At 41.9% G+C, this 13,140-nt stretch overlaps 1 protein-coding gene across 2 annotated transcripts in view; it reads left to right on the top strand.

The window, feature by feature from the left end:
- tll1 (tolloid-like 1) overlaps window positions 1–13,140 on the top strand; it is a 268,042-nt gene that overhangs the window by 178,509 nt on the left and 76,393 nt on the right. For both annotated transcript variants that reach the window (XM_067991164.1, XM_067991173.1), the window contains exons 9-10: window positions 1,170–1,285; window positions 7,280–7,382. In XM_067991164.1, the coding sequence (XP_067847265.1) occupies window positions 1,170–1,285; window positions 7,280–7,382 (219 nt within the window). The remainder of the gene's footprint in view (window positions 1–1,169; window positions 1,286–7,279; window positions 7,383–13,140) is intronic.

The following is a 13,140-nucleotide window of genomic DNA, read 5'->3' as shown; positions in this document are numbered from 1 at the left end:
TTCTCCATGGTTTTAACAATGTTGCAGTTTCCTGCTGACAAACAGGTGATGACTGAAAAACACATTATTATTCATTATGCTGTGACAAAAATGCTAATCTTATGTGGAAACCATTCAAGATCACTTTAGAAAACCTGAATGTTTTAAATAGTTCATGAGGTGAAATTGCTGTAGATTGAAGGTCATCAACATCAGCTTACTGCTGTGAAGGGTCTAATTTTTTAGCATTAATTGTAGGAAGTGGCAGCAGTCGATATTATTAATACCAATCAAACCCAGTGGTAGAGTAGAATTAATCAATCTCCCACTAGCTAGTGGAATGATTGGCAGCTCAAACTATGGCTGCACAGATATGTATCTGTTTTTTCCCACTGTATTTTGTGTTTTAAACCAATGCAGCCAATAAATAGCTTCTTCCATAATTTTACTTGTATGGATAGCAAGTTCTGCTTTCATAGTTGTTTTACAGTTGTTTTTTTCTATTTAAAAGTAATTGGTTATGTTTGAGGGTATTGCCAGGCTTCCTAAGAGTTCTGCCCAAAGCACCTGTGATAGGCCCAGCGTGATCTATGCTTCCTAAGAGAAGGTATAGATCTCATTCTGGATTGATTAAATAGGTCCCAGGAGTAAAAGAAACAAAGGTAATTGATCCCCCTAGGATTAATTACCAGAACAAAGTTGCCCCTCTGTTCCACACAGGGAATGAAAAAACATATTTGCTCCATTTTCTTCAGTCCAATTCAGGCCTCACAATCTCTCTCTCGAAGCAGCATAATGTCGTTCTGAGATCTGCCACTTTAGTGGCGTGGGTACCTCTTACACCACTACCGATGCAGTGATTACTCCAAATATTTGCCAGATACTGAACCAATTTTATCCCTCTGACCCCATCTGAGAGCAATTAACAAAAAAGAGCAGGGGTTGAACTTAGGAAGACCTTCACAGTAGCAGTGCAGAACCTAACAAGGCTGGAGCAGGTACTGCCTTACTTATTTTATGATATAAAGTTGCAGAAAGTAAAATTTCAAATTTTAATTAATTTTGCTTAGTATGGTTCAGGATCTTGATGTGATTATTTTTCTGTTTAGAATCAGCATTTTACTTTGGCAGATGGCAGTGGACAGGCAGTTAATAAAAGCCATATTAAGTCTTCTTGCTTTCCCCTGCAGCTTGTGGAGAAACTCTTCAAGATTCAACCGGTAATTTCACATCCCCAGGATTTCCTAATGGATACCCCTCATACACACATTGTGTTTGGAGAATCTCAGTTACACCTGGTGAAAAGGTAATATATTGGAATAGTCTCTGGTTGTCTTATCCCTACAGTATATCCACAGATGTTTCCTGCACTGCTGTATTTTAAAGGACACTCTTGGTAATTATTTTGTTGATGTAAATGATAAAACTTGTATGTTAGAGGACGTACTGTACCAGTGATTGTTTTGGTGCATGATGAAAACAGTTATTGGTGTGGTTATAACTCAGATATATGCACACTTTGTAAGTCATTGATGCTGTTAGATCATGAATTCATATACATGAAGTAGTATTATATGGTGTAATGTATGAGGAACATCTCCCCACTATGATAAGAGGCACAACAGAAACAATTGCAATTTGAATTAAATATTTAAAGCCAACAATAACAACTTGCATTTATATAGTGCCTCTAATATGGTAAAACCTCCCAAGGCACTTAATGTGATGAGTATGTATACCTGGCGCTTTACGATGCTTTGCTAGCCAATCTTCTAGTAATCTGAAACATTTCTTGTTACCGTATCTGTGTGCTTTCCATCCTTGGTGCTATCTTGCATCAGACATGACTTCAGAGTAAAAGATAACCTGCTATCATTTTGATCAAATATTTTAGGCACAAAATGCTTTGGACTACTTAGAAAAATTAATCATTCAGCAATTTTCAAAATCTTTGATCCAGTCCAGAAAAAATAATTTAAGCCTACAAGATTTTTATTTTCAAACTTATAGAAATTGATTGAACAATGGGGTGTAAATTGGTATGAATTAAGCATGTTTATTGGGCTTAAAATGGGTGCAATATGGACAAGTTTAGCAGTGGGATTGCCCATGCCTAATCTGCGCATGCATTCGGGCCGCTGCTAAATTTATTGTGCCCATAGTTTTACGCATCCTGGATGGCCACCTAAAGCTGGCATTAGGCACCTCGCATATGTTAATTATCGCCTGTGGCAGGACTATCTCAGAAAAATGTTGTTTATAATAAGCGGAGCAGGTGCTGAGCCTGCCCAGCTCAGAATTCTTCAGCAGCCCCTGCGGCTGCCAACAAAAGGTAAGTTTTCAAAAGATTTGGGACTTATCGTTGCCAGGGGGGCAAGCAGCCTGACATTCTGCATCTTCAGTGCATGAGCTGCCTGTAGAGGTGGCAGCAGCTCGCGTGTAAAATGTTACTGAGGCCCAATTTTGAGCCGGCCTCAGGCCTGTTGGTTGGACCGAGTGCTGCTTGCGCAGCAACGAGTCTATGCCTGAAAACGGCCCAGATGAATTTCTATCCCAATGAATTTTGCTCAGTCACATACATACGTTAATCATATTTCTATTATGAAATCTGTGTTTAAAGTGTGACATTTATTGTATCTGGAAATTTATTTTAGAAATAATAGAAATATATGCTGTGATTTGAGTCAGCGCTGAAAGACTCTGAGCTTTGAAACTTAATTCATATATAACCAATTATTGGTTAATGTGGTTGATCCAAACCCAATGCTTTATGGCCTTCCGGACCCTTTTAGTCTTGTCTCAAAGCAGAAAAATACAAACGCAGCATATGGACCTCATGATTTATAGAGTCATTTATGCTTAGTACTTGTTTTGTGCATCAAGGCATTTTGAAACAGCTAAATTTTTGTTTATTGTCTGTGAATGGGCAGAAAAATCTAGCCGTGCTACTAAGTCAATTAGAAACACAGTAAAGAAAAACTACATTAAATAAATTTTTGCCCATTTTTAAGCTGCTGGGTAGATTTTCCCAGCACTTACATGTATTGAGGTGCCTCCTTCATATCAATTGAAATCAAGTTTAAGTGGGTTATTGAAAGTGTTGAAATACCATCAGTTGAAAAGTCTAGGTTCAAGATTATTGTAAGCACACAACTAAGCATTGACATTTTGACACTACTCTATGGTACTGCCATCATACTATATTATGAGACATTTTGTTCTTTAATTGTAGATTATGCTAGCACGTGGAAAATGTGATATTATTTGTTAACCACTTTACTCCTGGACATAGGAACATAGGAACAGGAGTAGGCCATTCAGCTCCTCAAACCTGTTCCGCCACTCAATGAGATCATGGCTGATCTGTATCCTAACTCCATCCACCCACCTTGGCTCCATATCCCTTAATACCCTTGGCTAGCAAAAATCTATCGATCTCCGATTTAAAATTATTAATTGAGCTCGCATCTACTGCCTTTTGTGGGAGAGAGTTCCACACTTCTACCATCCTTTGTGTGAAGACGTGTTTCCTAACTCCTCTCCTGAATTGCCTGGCTCTGATTTTAAGGTTATGCCCCCTTGTCCTAGACTCCCCCGCCAGCAGAAAAAGCTTCTAAATACCCTATCAATTCCTTTCAAAATCCTAAAAACATCAGTCAACTCAACCTTTAACCCTCTATATTCCAGGGAATAATCTGTGGGGGGCATGAACCCCGAAATCTCTTTGGACCTCCGCTGTTCCTAGCTTTTCACCATTTAAAAAAATACTCTGATCTATCCTTTTTTGGTCCATAATGGATGACCTCACACTTGCCTGCATTGATATCCACCTGCCACAGTTTTGCTCACTCACTTAATCTTTCATTGTCTCTGTAATTTTTTGCTCCCACCTACACTGCTTACTATGCCACCAATCTTTGTGTCATCAGCAAACTTGGATATATGGCTTTTGGATATATAGAAAATAGGTACAAGCTTTCTCTGTTCAGGCAGAGAGAGATAATTCTAATCTGAGTAACCTTCGTCAGTAGAAATAGAGAACAAATAAAAGGAAAATCGGGGAGCAGACCAATAGCTGTGTCAGCCTGCCTGTTGCAGCTGTATTAGTGGTCTATCCAATTCCTTAAGTGTAGCTATCCAAGTCAGTCTGATAGTCATGGTACAAACGAGCTACCAGCAAGTGGAAAGTTTGGTTAGTGCTGATGAGGCTGTAAAAGAGTAGACTACCTTTGTGGGAAGAGCTATCAGCAGAAGTTTTAAAAAAAAGGTCTGTATATATTACAAAAAAAAATTAAAAAAAAATCCTGGCACAGGATTACAGGAAGTAGTTTAGCCTCAGGTGTCAGAGAACAAACAAACCATATGCAGTTTGTTCTTCTGGTTTATGGTGTCACCTGAACCCATTCATTGGATTACACTTTTGTAATCCATTCCACCCATCCAGTACTTTCTGTGTTTTTTTCCTTCCTCTTTGATTTTTTTTTAACCAGTAATCATCTTTGTTTTGATTTTTCTCTGCTTGCATTTCCTATACCTCTCCTTGAGTTTAGTAGCCCTTTCATTGTGTTTCCTATTTCTTTTTGTATGTCTTCTATCTATCTTTGTGTTTTTGCACTCTCTCGCTCCTGCTCTGAAATGTTTAGCATTTGCCACTAACTTCACTGCAAAACTGTGTGGACTTATGAATAACTACAAAAGCTTCTGAGATTTTTGGAGAATCTGTGACAATTTTGAAAGTGAGTACAAACAAATAGTGGGCCAAATCCCTAAATGAAAACATATTTTGCCATTTTTCTACTCCTACCTGAGTTCCTATCAGAATTCACATTAAATACAGGAATCCCTTTAGATCTGCGAATGCTGTAATTTGAGACAACAAACAGTATTGGAATACTTATCATAGATGAATAGAAAGATTAAAGAGATTTAATTATTTATAGATAGAAAATGTTCTGTGCAGATTTAAAATGCTGCCATAGTAAACTCTTACAAGCAAACGTTGCTGCAATAATTAAGATTTATTTTGAAAACGTGCAATGTCCCACCTACTGGCACCCACGACAGATTACAGAGAGGATAAATACTGGAAATAAATCAATTTATTTTGAAGCTTTAGATCATACCTGCAGCCTGACTGCTTGAAGCCCAGAATCCTAACTGTGAGGCTATGAGATTAACTTTTGACTGGGTCTGCATTCTAAAAAGATTTCATTTCTGTAAATAACTGTTTCCCCATTAATTTATGAACAGGTACTAAAGGCTTATTGCTGGGGGAAGGAATATGGCTCGGATCGTCATTCTGTGACAAATCCTGTGGAATTTTATATTCACCGCGTGTAGGGCGATTTTCTGCCTGATTACTACCATTTTACATAAAAAGTCCTGGAGCCAGTAAAAATACTAGTTTCTGAGTGGATCTGAATGACATGTCTGTTACTGTAACAAATCAATTGCCTGACTCATTGCTGACAGTACTACAACTTGAAATGACTTTCTCAACAAGTTTGAAGGAAAAGAGAACTATTCATAAAAGATTACCTGAATTTAGTAAGGCATTGTGGTAAAATTCCATGGGTTAGAGTTCCATATCCTAGATATGATTGAATTTGGACTTTTCATGACTCTGTTGGGTGAGTTTGTTTTGCTAAAGTTAAAAATGCTACATCAGTGTGGGTTGTTGATTTGTATATTAAGTAAAAGGGAGAGAGGGCAAGACTAAGCTGAAACCACAGAAGCACAAATCTAATTACAAAGTAGCAATAATATTGATGTCTATTACAGTAATTACCCTTTCTTTCCAACTGAAGGGTAAGGCATGGCACCAAGAAGTCCATGTCTTTGTGCGCATGGAGTGGGATCTGAGTGTAAAAAAAATATGGTTACTGAAACCGTCACGTTGTCTTAATTGACATAAACTTTGTCAGAGTTGTAAACTCAGCTGTTAATTAATGAAAAGTTGCAAATGAAGAAATATGAAAACACTCCACATACTGATTTCAAGATCCAGGTAAACTAGGGATTAGTACACTGAATGTTAAGTGGCTTTATTTGGATGTATCCCCTGTAATTCTGTTCTCTTGCGACTTTCCCCAAGAGGTCTACCTCAAAATAACTTACGGGCTTCACGTTGAAAACATGCTATTCCTCCTTTCACACAGTCAAAGAATGAAATCGACACCCCCAGTTGACATCAGTCAGAGGGATCCCCCTTGGACCGCATCCACGTTCTATCTTTGGTGTCGGTGCGATTGATCATTTCTCAGACTGAAAATGAGCTCTCTCTTTCCCTCCTCCCCTTCAGCCTCCAACAAGTTTTGATTCATTGGGGAAGCAAACTAAAAACTCAAAATGCCCTTTTGAAGGATGCTTAAACTGTCATTATTTTAAGATGAACGTTTTCAAGGAGGCAAAAAAATGACCTGGGACACAACGGGATAGATTGTCAATTTGCCACCTGGGCATAAAGCTGGGGTGGTAGATCAGCCACCCGTTATAGAAACAGACGGATTTTTAATTTCCGTTGATGAGCATTTTCTATAACAGGTAGCCAATCCGTAATGCCAGTTTACTGCCCGGGTGGCAAGTTCAAAATCCAATCCAGTGTTTGCTCTCACTTTTGATTAAGTAAATACTGCTTTGATGACGAGGACAGTCATTCCTGCTGTCTGGAACCTCCAAGATATACATCTGGCAAGTTTGTGCATTATCCTACACAAACACATGGGAACATCACAAGCCTCTTGTTATTTTTGCCGTGACCTCTTGAGGCTAAATTAGTAATACTATGATTCACAGCAGCTTTCCAGATAAATATTCTGAGGTTTAGTCACGATAGTTTATGGGGCTTTCTGTGTAAACATTCTGGAGTTCAGTCAAGTCTAGCGACTGCAAACAAACCTAGCAATAGGAAGTGGAGTATTGTCATTTAGATGAGTTTATGATTTTAGAGTTTGAGCTGAGTTTAGATGAAGTATGATTATGTCATTAGCATGTCAACCTTTCAGCTAATTAGAGTTGCTGAGAATGTTATCCACCAGAGCCCAAATGATGCAGGTGACATCAGATCACCACAGTGACCAGTTTACCTGACCTTTCTTGTATCTGCTCTTCAATATTGGTATTTTTTGGTGGTGCTGGTTTCTGTACGTTTGCAAATGGGCACCTGATTTCAAGAAATCGACAAGATTAATGACATAAGTACAGGCAGGGATTTAGAAAATAACGCTACATGTCGCATAAATCCTGCAGTTCTCAGATTTGGGAGAGTAATTTTTATGACTTTTATTCGCTTCTGTTGCAGATTGTTTTGAATTTTACAACCATGGATCTTTTCAAGAGCCGCCTGTGCTGGTATGACTACATAGAAGTACGAGATGGCTATTGGAGAAAGGCACCACTTCTTGGTATTGAACTTTGTCCAGTTAGGACACATAGCTGTGCCACTGAATTTGAGGTTTTAACAACAGCTTTTTTTTCCCGTAAAAATTGGATTTAAGGGAGAATGTCACTGTGGAAGAAAGCAATTTTAATGTAAGATATTCCCCCCAAGGAAGAGTGTAAAAAAATGTTTTAAATTTAGCTCTTTTCCACAGTCTTCATTTGCTCTGGGGGCATGGGTGACGATGGCAAGGCCACATTTATTGTCCATCGTGAGTTACCCTGAAAAGATGATGGCGGGCCGCCTTCTAGCAATTGTTTGTAAATTAAATGGCCGCCTAGGCCAGTTCAGAGGTGATTATGAGACCACTACTTACTGTGGACCTCAGTCACATGTGGCCCAGACCAGGTAGGTGTGGCAGGTTCTGGCAGTTTTCCTGGTCATTTTTTATGCTGCTAGCTCACAGATTACGAGATGTATTAAATTGAATTTCACAACTTGCTACGCTGGGACTTAAATGCATGACGTCTGGGTTGTTTGTCCTGTATCGTAACAATTGAGAGAAATATTCCTGTCAGTTTGACATTTTACTTTAACTGCTAGAGCCATGTGGCCGATTTTAACCTCTGGACCCCACGAGGAAACTTTGGGCTTCTCCTGTCCCAACTTTCCGTTCCCCTCCCCTGACAGTGCTCACTTCAGTAACCCCCCTGGAGTACTTACCTGATGTCAGGAATCCTTGGCAGTAGCATCCTGTCGCGGGATATTACCCTCTCGGCCTCCAGCCACCTCATCATTCCCGCTGGGTTTAGGTGAGAGTCTGCGCTCCCACACAGGAATGAGGCTCGGCGATCAAAATCGGCCGGGCCTTGCTTCGTTCCCGCCTTCTGGGCCAGCCACATGCTTTGGGCCCCCCTTAAGCAACAATCCTGCCCTGAGTTAAAATTGACCTCATAGCCTCACCCTCTATTTAGTTCTCTCTTTAGTGCATCATATCATCCTGGGCAATGCCCTTCTCGGTTAGCAGTAGAGCTACTTATAATAGTTATAATTATTATAATATTATAATAGTTATAATATTTATAATTATTATAAATAATCAGGATTTACTTAAACATTCTTTGGGTATTTTTTGTCGAGTTCTGTTCACTTTTTGAATCTATTATTTCAACCTGATAACATTAACAGGGAAATTAACATAGTATCATTTGACACAGTACCATATATAATATAGAAATTAATATAGTATCATAGTGTGATACAGTAGAGAAGGAGGCCATTCAGCCCATCATGCCTTTGCCGGCTCTTTGAAGGAGCTATCCAATTAGTCCCACTTACCTGTTCTCCTGCATAGCCCTGTAAATTTTTTCCCTTTAAGTATTTATCCAATTCCTTTTTGAAAGTTACTATTGAATCTGCTTCCACCACCCTTTCAGGCAGTGCATTCCAGATCATTACAACTCTCTGCATTTAAAAAAAAATGTTTCCTCATGTCGCCTCTGGTTCTTTTTCCAATCATCTTAAATCTGTGTCCTCTGGTTACCCACCCTTCTGCTACTGGAAACAGAATGAATAAGGAGAAACTATCAAAACTATTTATGATTTTGAACACCTCTATCAAACCTCCTCTTAACCTTCTCTGATCCATGGAGAACAACTCCAGCCTCTCCACATAACTGAAGTCCCTCATCCCTGGTACCATTCTAGTAAATTTCTTCTGCACCCTCTCTAAGGTCTTATGAACATTAGAACATAAGAAATAGGAGCAAGAGTAGTCCGCCATTCAATAAGATCATGTCTGATCTTCCACCTCAATTCCACTTTCTCGCCAGATCCCCATATCCCTTGATTCCCCTTGAGTCCAAAAATCTATCTATCTCAGCCTTGAACATATTCAACGACTCAGCATCCACAGCCCTCTGGGATAGAGAATTCCAAAAATTCACAACCCTCTGAGTGAAGAAATTCCTCCTCATCTCAGTCTCAAATGGCGGACGCCTTATCCTGAGACTATGACCCCTAGTTCTGGACTCTCCAACCAGGGGAAACAACCTCTCTGCATCTCCCCTGTCAAGCCCCCTCAGAATCTCATATGTTTCAGTGAGATCATTTCTCATTCATCTAAACTCCAGAGAGTATAGGCCCATTCTACTCGATCCCTCCTCACAGGACAACCCTCTCATCCCAGGAATCAATCCAGTGAACCTGTGTTGCACCGCCTCCAAGGCAAGTGCGTCCGTCCCTAAATAAGGAGTCCAAAACTGTACACAGCACTCCAGGTGAGGTCCCATCAAAGCCCCGCACAACCGCAGCAAGACTTCCCCACTCTTGCACTCAATCCGTTCGCCCCGCCCCCACCGTAATGAAAGCCCACACGCCATCTACCCTCCCGATTGCCTGCTGCACCTGCATGCCAACTTTCTGTGTTTCTTGTACGAGGCCACCCAAATCCATCTGAACACCACATTTAACAGTTTATCACCATTTAAAAAATATCCTGTTTTTATATTCTTCCCCACACCACGCTCCAACCGCCACATTCCTGCCCACCCACCCAACCAGTCTATATCCCTTTGCAGACTCTTAGGGCTCGATTTTCGCACCCCCGATCGGGTGCGTTCGTGGCGGGGGGCCTGTGAAAATCGGGGATTCCTGGGGCGGGTCTAGAGCCCGGCTCCAACCCGGCCACTTCCGGGTTCCCCAGTGACGCGCTGACATGCGCGCACAGCCCCCGCATGTGGGACTCCCGCTGACAATTAAAGCCGGCGGGGTGCCACTTAAAGAATTTATTTAGGTATTTCGGGTCGTTTAGAGACCTGATTAACGTGATATTTTAGGAGGGGTGGGATTTTGCAAACAATTGGGACTGTTTCCCGTACTGGGGGAAACACTCCCAGTTCAAATGGACGTGTTGCAGTCATCAGCCTGTGGCAGCTGCGAAGGTCCACTTGACAGGTGGTGGGGGGAGACCCTCACTCATTGCAGGAGGCCACTCTGTCAGTTTGGACAAAGTTTGGCCTCCACCACCCTCCTCTTAACAATCAAATTCACCAACTTGCACACTTGCCCCGGTGTCCAGACACATTTACCTACCTTGCGGACCCCCTCAAATGTACATCTTCCGGATGGGGGCCGCTGTAGCTGCAGTCATGACCTCCTCGGAGGACGAACAGCATCACCAGCCTCGCCGGCAATGCTGTCCACCTCTGACACGTGGAGCCCCACAACACAGTGCTGAGACACATCCACCTGCACAGCAGGAGGGAGGGCAACGGTAGAGAGAGATGCATCGCAGAAGGCAATACCCTCGCCACAGGGTCTACAGACTGAGGCTTAGCTTCCTGGACCTCTCTGAGCAGCAGTGCACACGGAGGCTCAGAGTCACTCGACATGTGGTTGTGGACATCTGCAGCCTCCTTCATGCCAAGTTGCTCCCGGCTGGCCCGAGCACCATCTTCTTACCTGTCGCTGTCAAAGTCACCACTGCCCTCAACAACTTCTCCTCTGCATCCTTCCAGGGTGCCACCGGGGACATCGCCGACATCTCTCAGTCGTCTGCACAAAAGAGCCCTGCAAATACACCGACACCCACTCTGCAGTGACACAATGGGTGGCATCGGTTGTGGGTCTTCATAGTGATCGTCAGGAAAGGGCATTATTGCACAAACCAGACAAGATTCGCAAAGATGTGGCAGTAGTGGTGACAATATAATATGTTATGTGAGTTGATCAGAAATTAAATATAGGTAAACACCATGACAAACCCTAAAACACACTTGTGCATCCCCTTCATGCTCACGACATGTTTGCCTTACGCTTCCTATTGCACATATGTGATGCATGCCCTGTGGCTGCAGCACAGGTAGTGGCAGGTTGAGTGAGGTTGACCGTGAAAGAGATTCATGAGAGGGTTAGTATGAGATAGAGCCATGGGATTGTATGAGGATTGGGTTGAGTGGTAGTGGTGGGATGAGTACTGGTGAGGTGATTAAGTGCAGGTAAGATGAGGATGAACTTTGAGTGGGTATGAGGAGTGATGTGACAGAGTAGTGTTAAGAACATAAGAACATAAGAAATAGGAGCAGGAATAGGCCAATCAGCCCCTCGAGCCTGCTCCGCCATTCAATAAGATCATGGCTGATCTGATCCTAACCTCAAATCTAAATTCATGTCCAATTTCCTGCCCGCTCCCCGTAACCCCTAATTCCCTTTACTTCTAGGAAACTGTCTATTTCTGTTTTAAATTTATTTAATGATGTAGCTTCCACAGCTTCCTGGGGCAGCAAATTCCACAGACCTACTACCCTCTGAGTGAAGAAGTTTCTCCTCATCTCAGTTTTGAAAGAGCAGCCCCTTATGCCCCCTAGTTCTAGTTTCACCCATCCTTGGGAACATCCTTACCGCATCCACCCGATCAAGCCCCTTCACAATCTTATATGTTTCAATAAGATCGCCTCTCATTCTTCTGAACTGCAATGAGTAGAGTCCCAATCTACTCAACCTCTCCTCATATGTCCGCCCCCTCATCCCCGGGATTAACCGAGTGAACCTTCTTTGTACTGCCTCGAGAGCAAGTATGTCTTTTCTTAAGTATGGACACCAAAACTGTATGCAGTATTCCAGGTGCGGTCTCACCAATACCTTATATAACTGCAGCAATACCTCCCTGTTTTTATATTCTATCCCCCTAGCAATAAAAGCCAACATTCCATTGGCCTTCCTGATCACCTGCTGCACCTGCATACTAACTTTTTGATTTTCTTGCACTAGGACCCCCGGATCCCTTTGTACTGCAGTACTTTCCAGTTTCTCACCATTAAGATAATAACTTGCTCTCTGATTTTTCCTGCCAAAGTGCATAACCGCACATTTTCCAATATTGTATTGCATCTGCCAAATCTCCGCCCATTCACCCAGCCTGTCTATATCCCCTTGTAGGTTTTTTATGTCCTCCTCACTCTCTACTTCCCCTCCCATCTTTGTATCATCTGCAAACTTTGATATGTTACACTCGGTCCCCTCCTCCAAATCGTTAATATAGATTGTAAAGAGTTGGGGACCCAGCACCGACCCCTGCGGAACACCATTGGCTACTGGTTGCCAGTCCGAGAATGAACCATTTATCCCAACTCTCTGCTTCCTGTTAGATAACCAATCCTCCACCCATGCCAGAATATTACCCCCAATCCAGTGATTCTTTATCTTGAGCAATAATCTTTTATGTGGCACCTTGTCGAATGCCTTCTGGAAGTCTAAATACACTACATCCACTGGTTCCCCTTTATCCACCCAGTACATTATGTCCTCAAAGAACTCAAGCAAATTTGTCAGACATGACTTCCCCTTCGTAAAGCCATGCTGACTTTGTCCTATTAAATTATGTTTATCCAAATGTTCCGCTACCGTCTCCTTAATAATAGACTCCAAAATTTTACCCACCGCAGATGTTAGGCTAACTGGTCTATAATTTCCAGCCTTCTGCCTACTACCCTTTTTAAATAAGGGTGTTACATTGGCAGTTTTCCAATCTGCCGGGACCTTTGCTGAGTCCAGAGAATTTTGGAAAATTATTACCAAAGCATCCACAATCCCTACTGCCACTTCCCTCAAGACCCTAGGATGTAAGCCATCAGGTCCAGGGGATTTATCCGCCTTGAGTCCCATTAATTTACTGAGTACCAATTCCTTAGTGATTTTAATCATATTTAGCTCCTCCCCCCCTAGAGCTCCCTGTTTGTCCAGTGTTGGGATATTCTTAGTGTCCTCTACCGTAAAGACTGAAA

This window comes from Heptranchias perlo, chromosome 1 (genome assembly GCF_035084215.1).
Source record: "Heptranchias perlo isolate sHepPer1 chromosome 1, sHepPer1.hap1, whole genome shotgun sequence".
NCBI lineage: Eukaryota > Metazoa > Chordata > Chondrichthyes > Hexanchiformes > Hexanchidae > Heptranchias > Heptranchias perlo.
The sequence above is the reverse complement of the archived record's forward strand: the minus strand, read 5'-3'. Positions and strand labels throughout refer to the sequence as shown.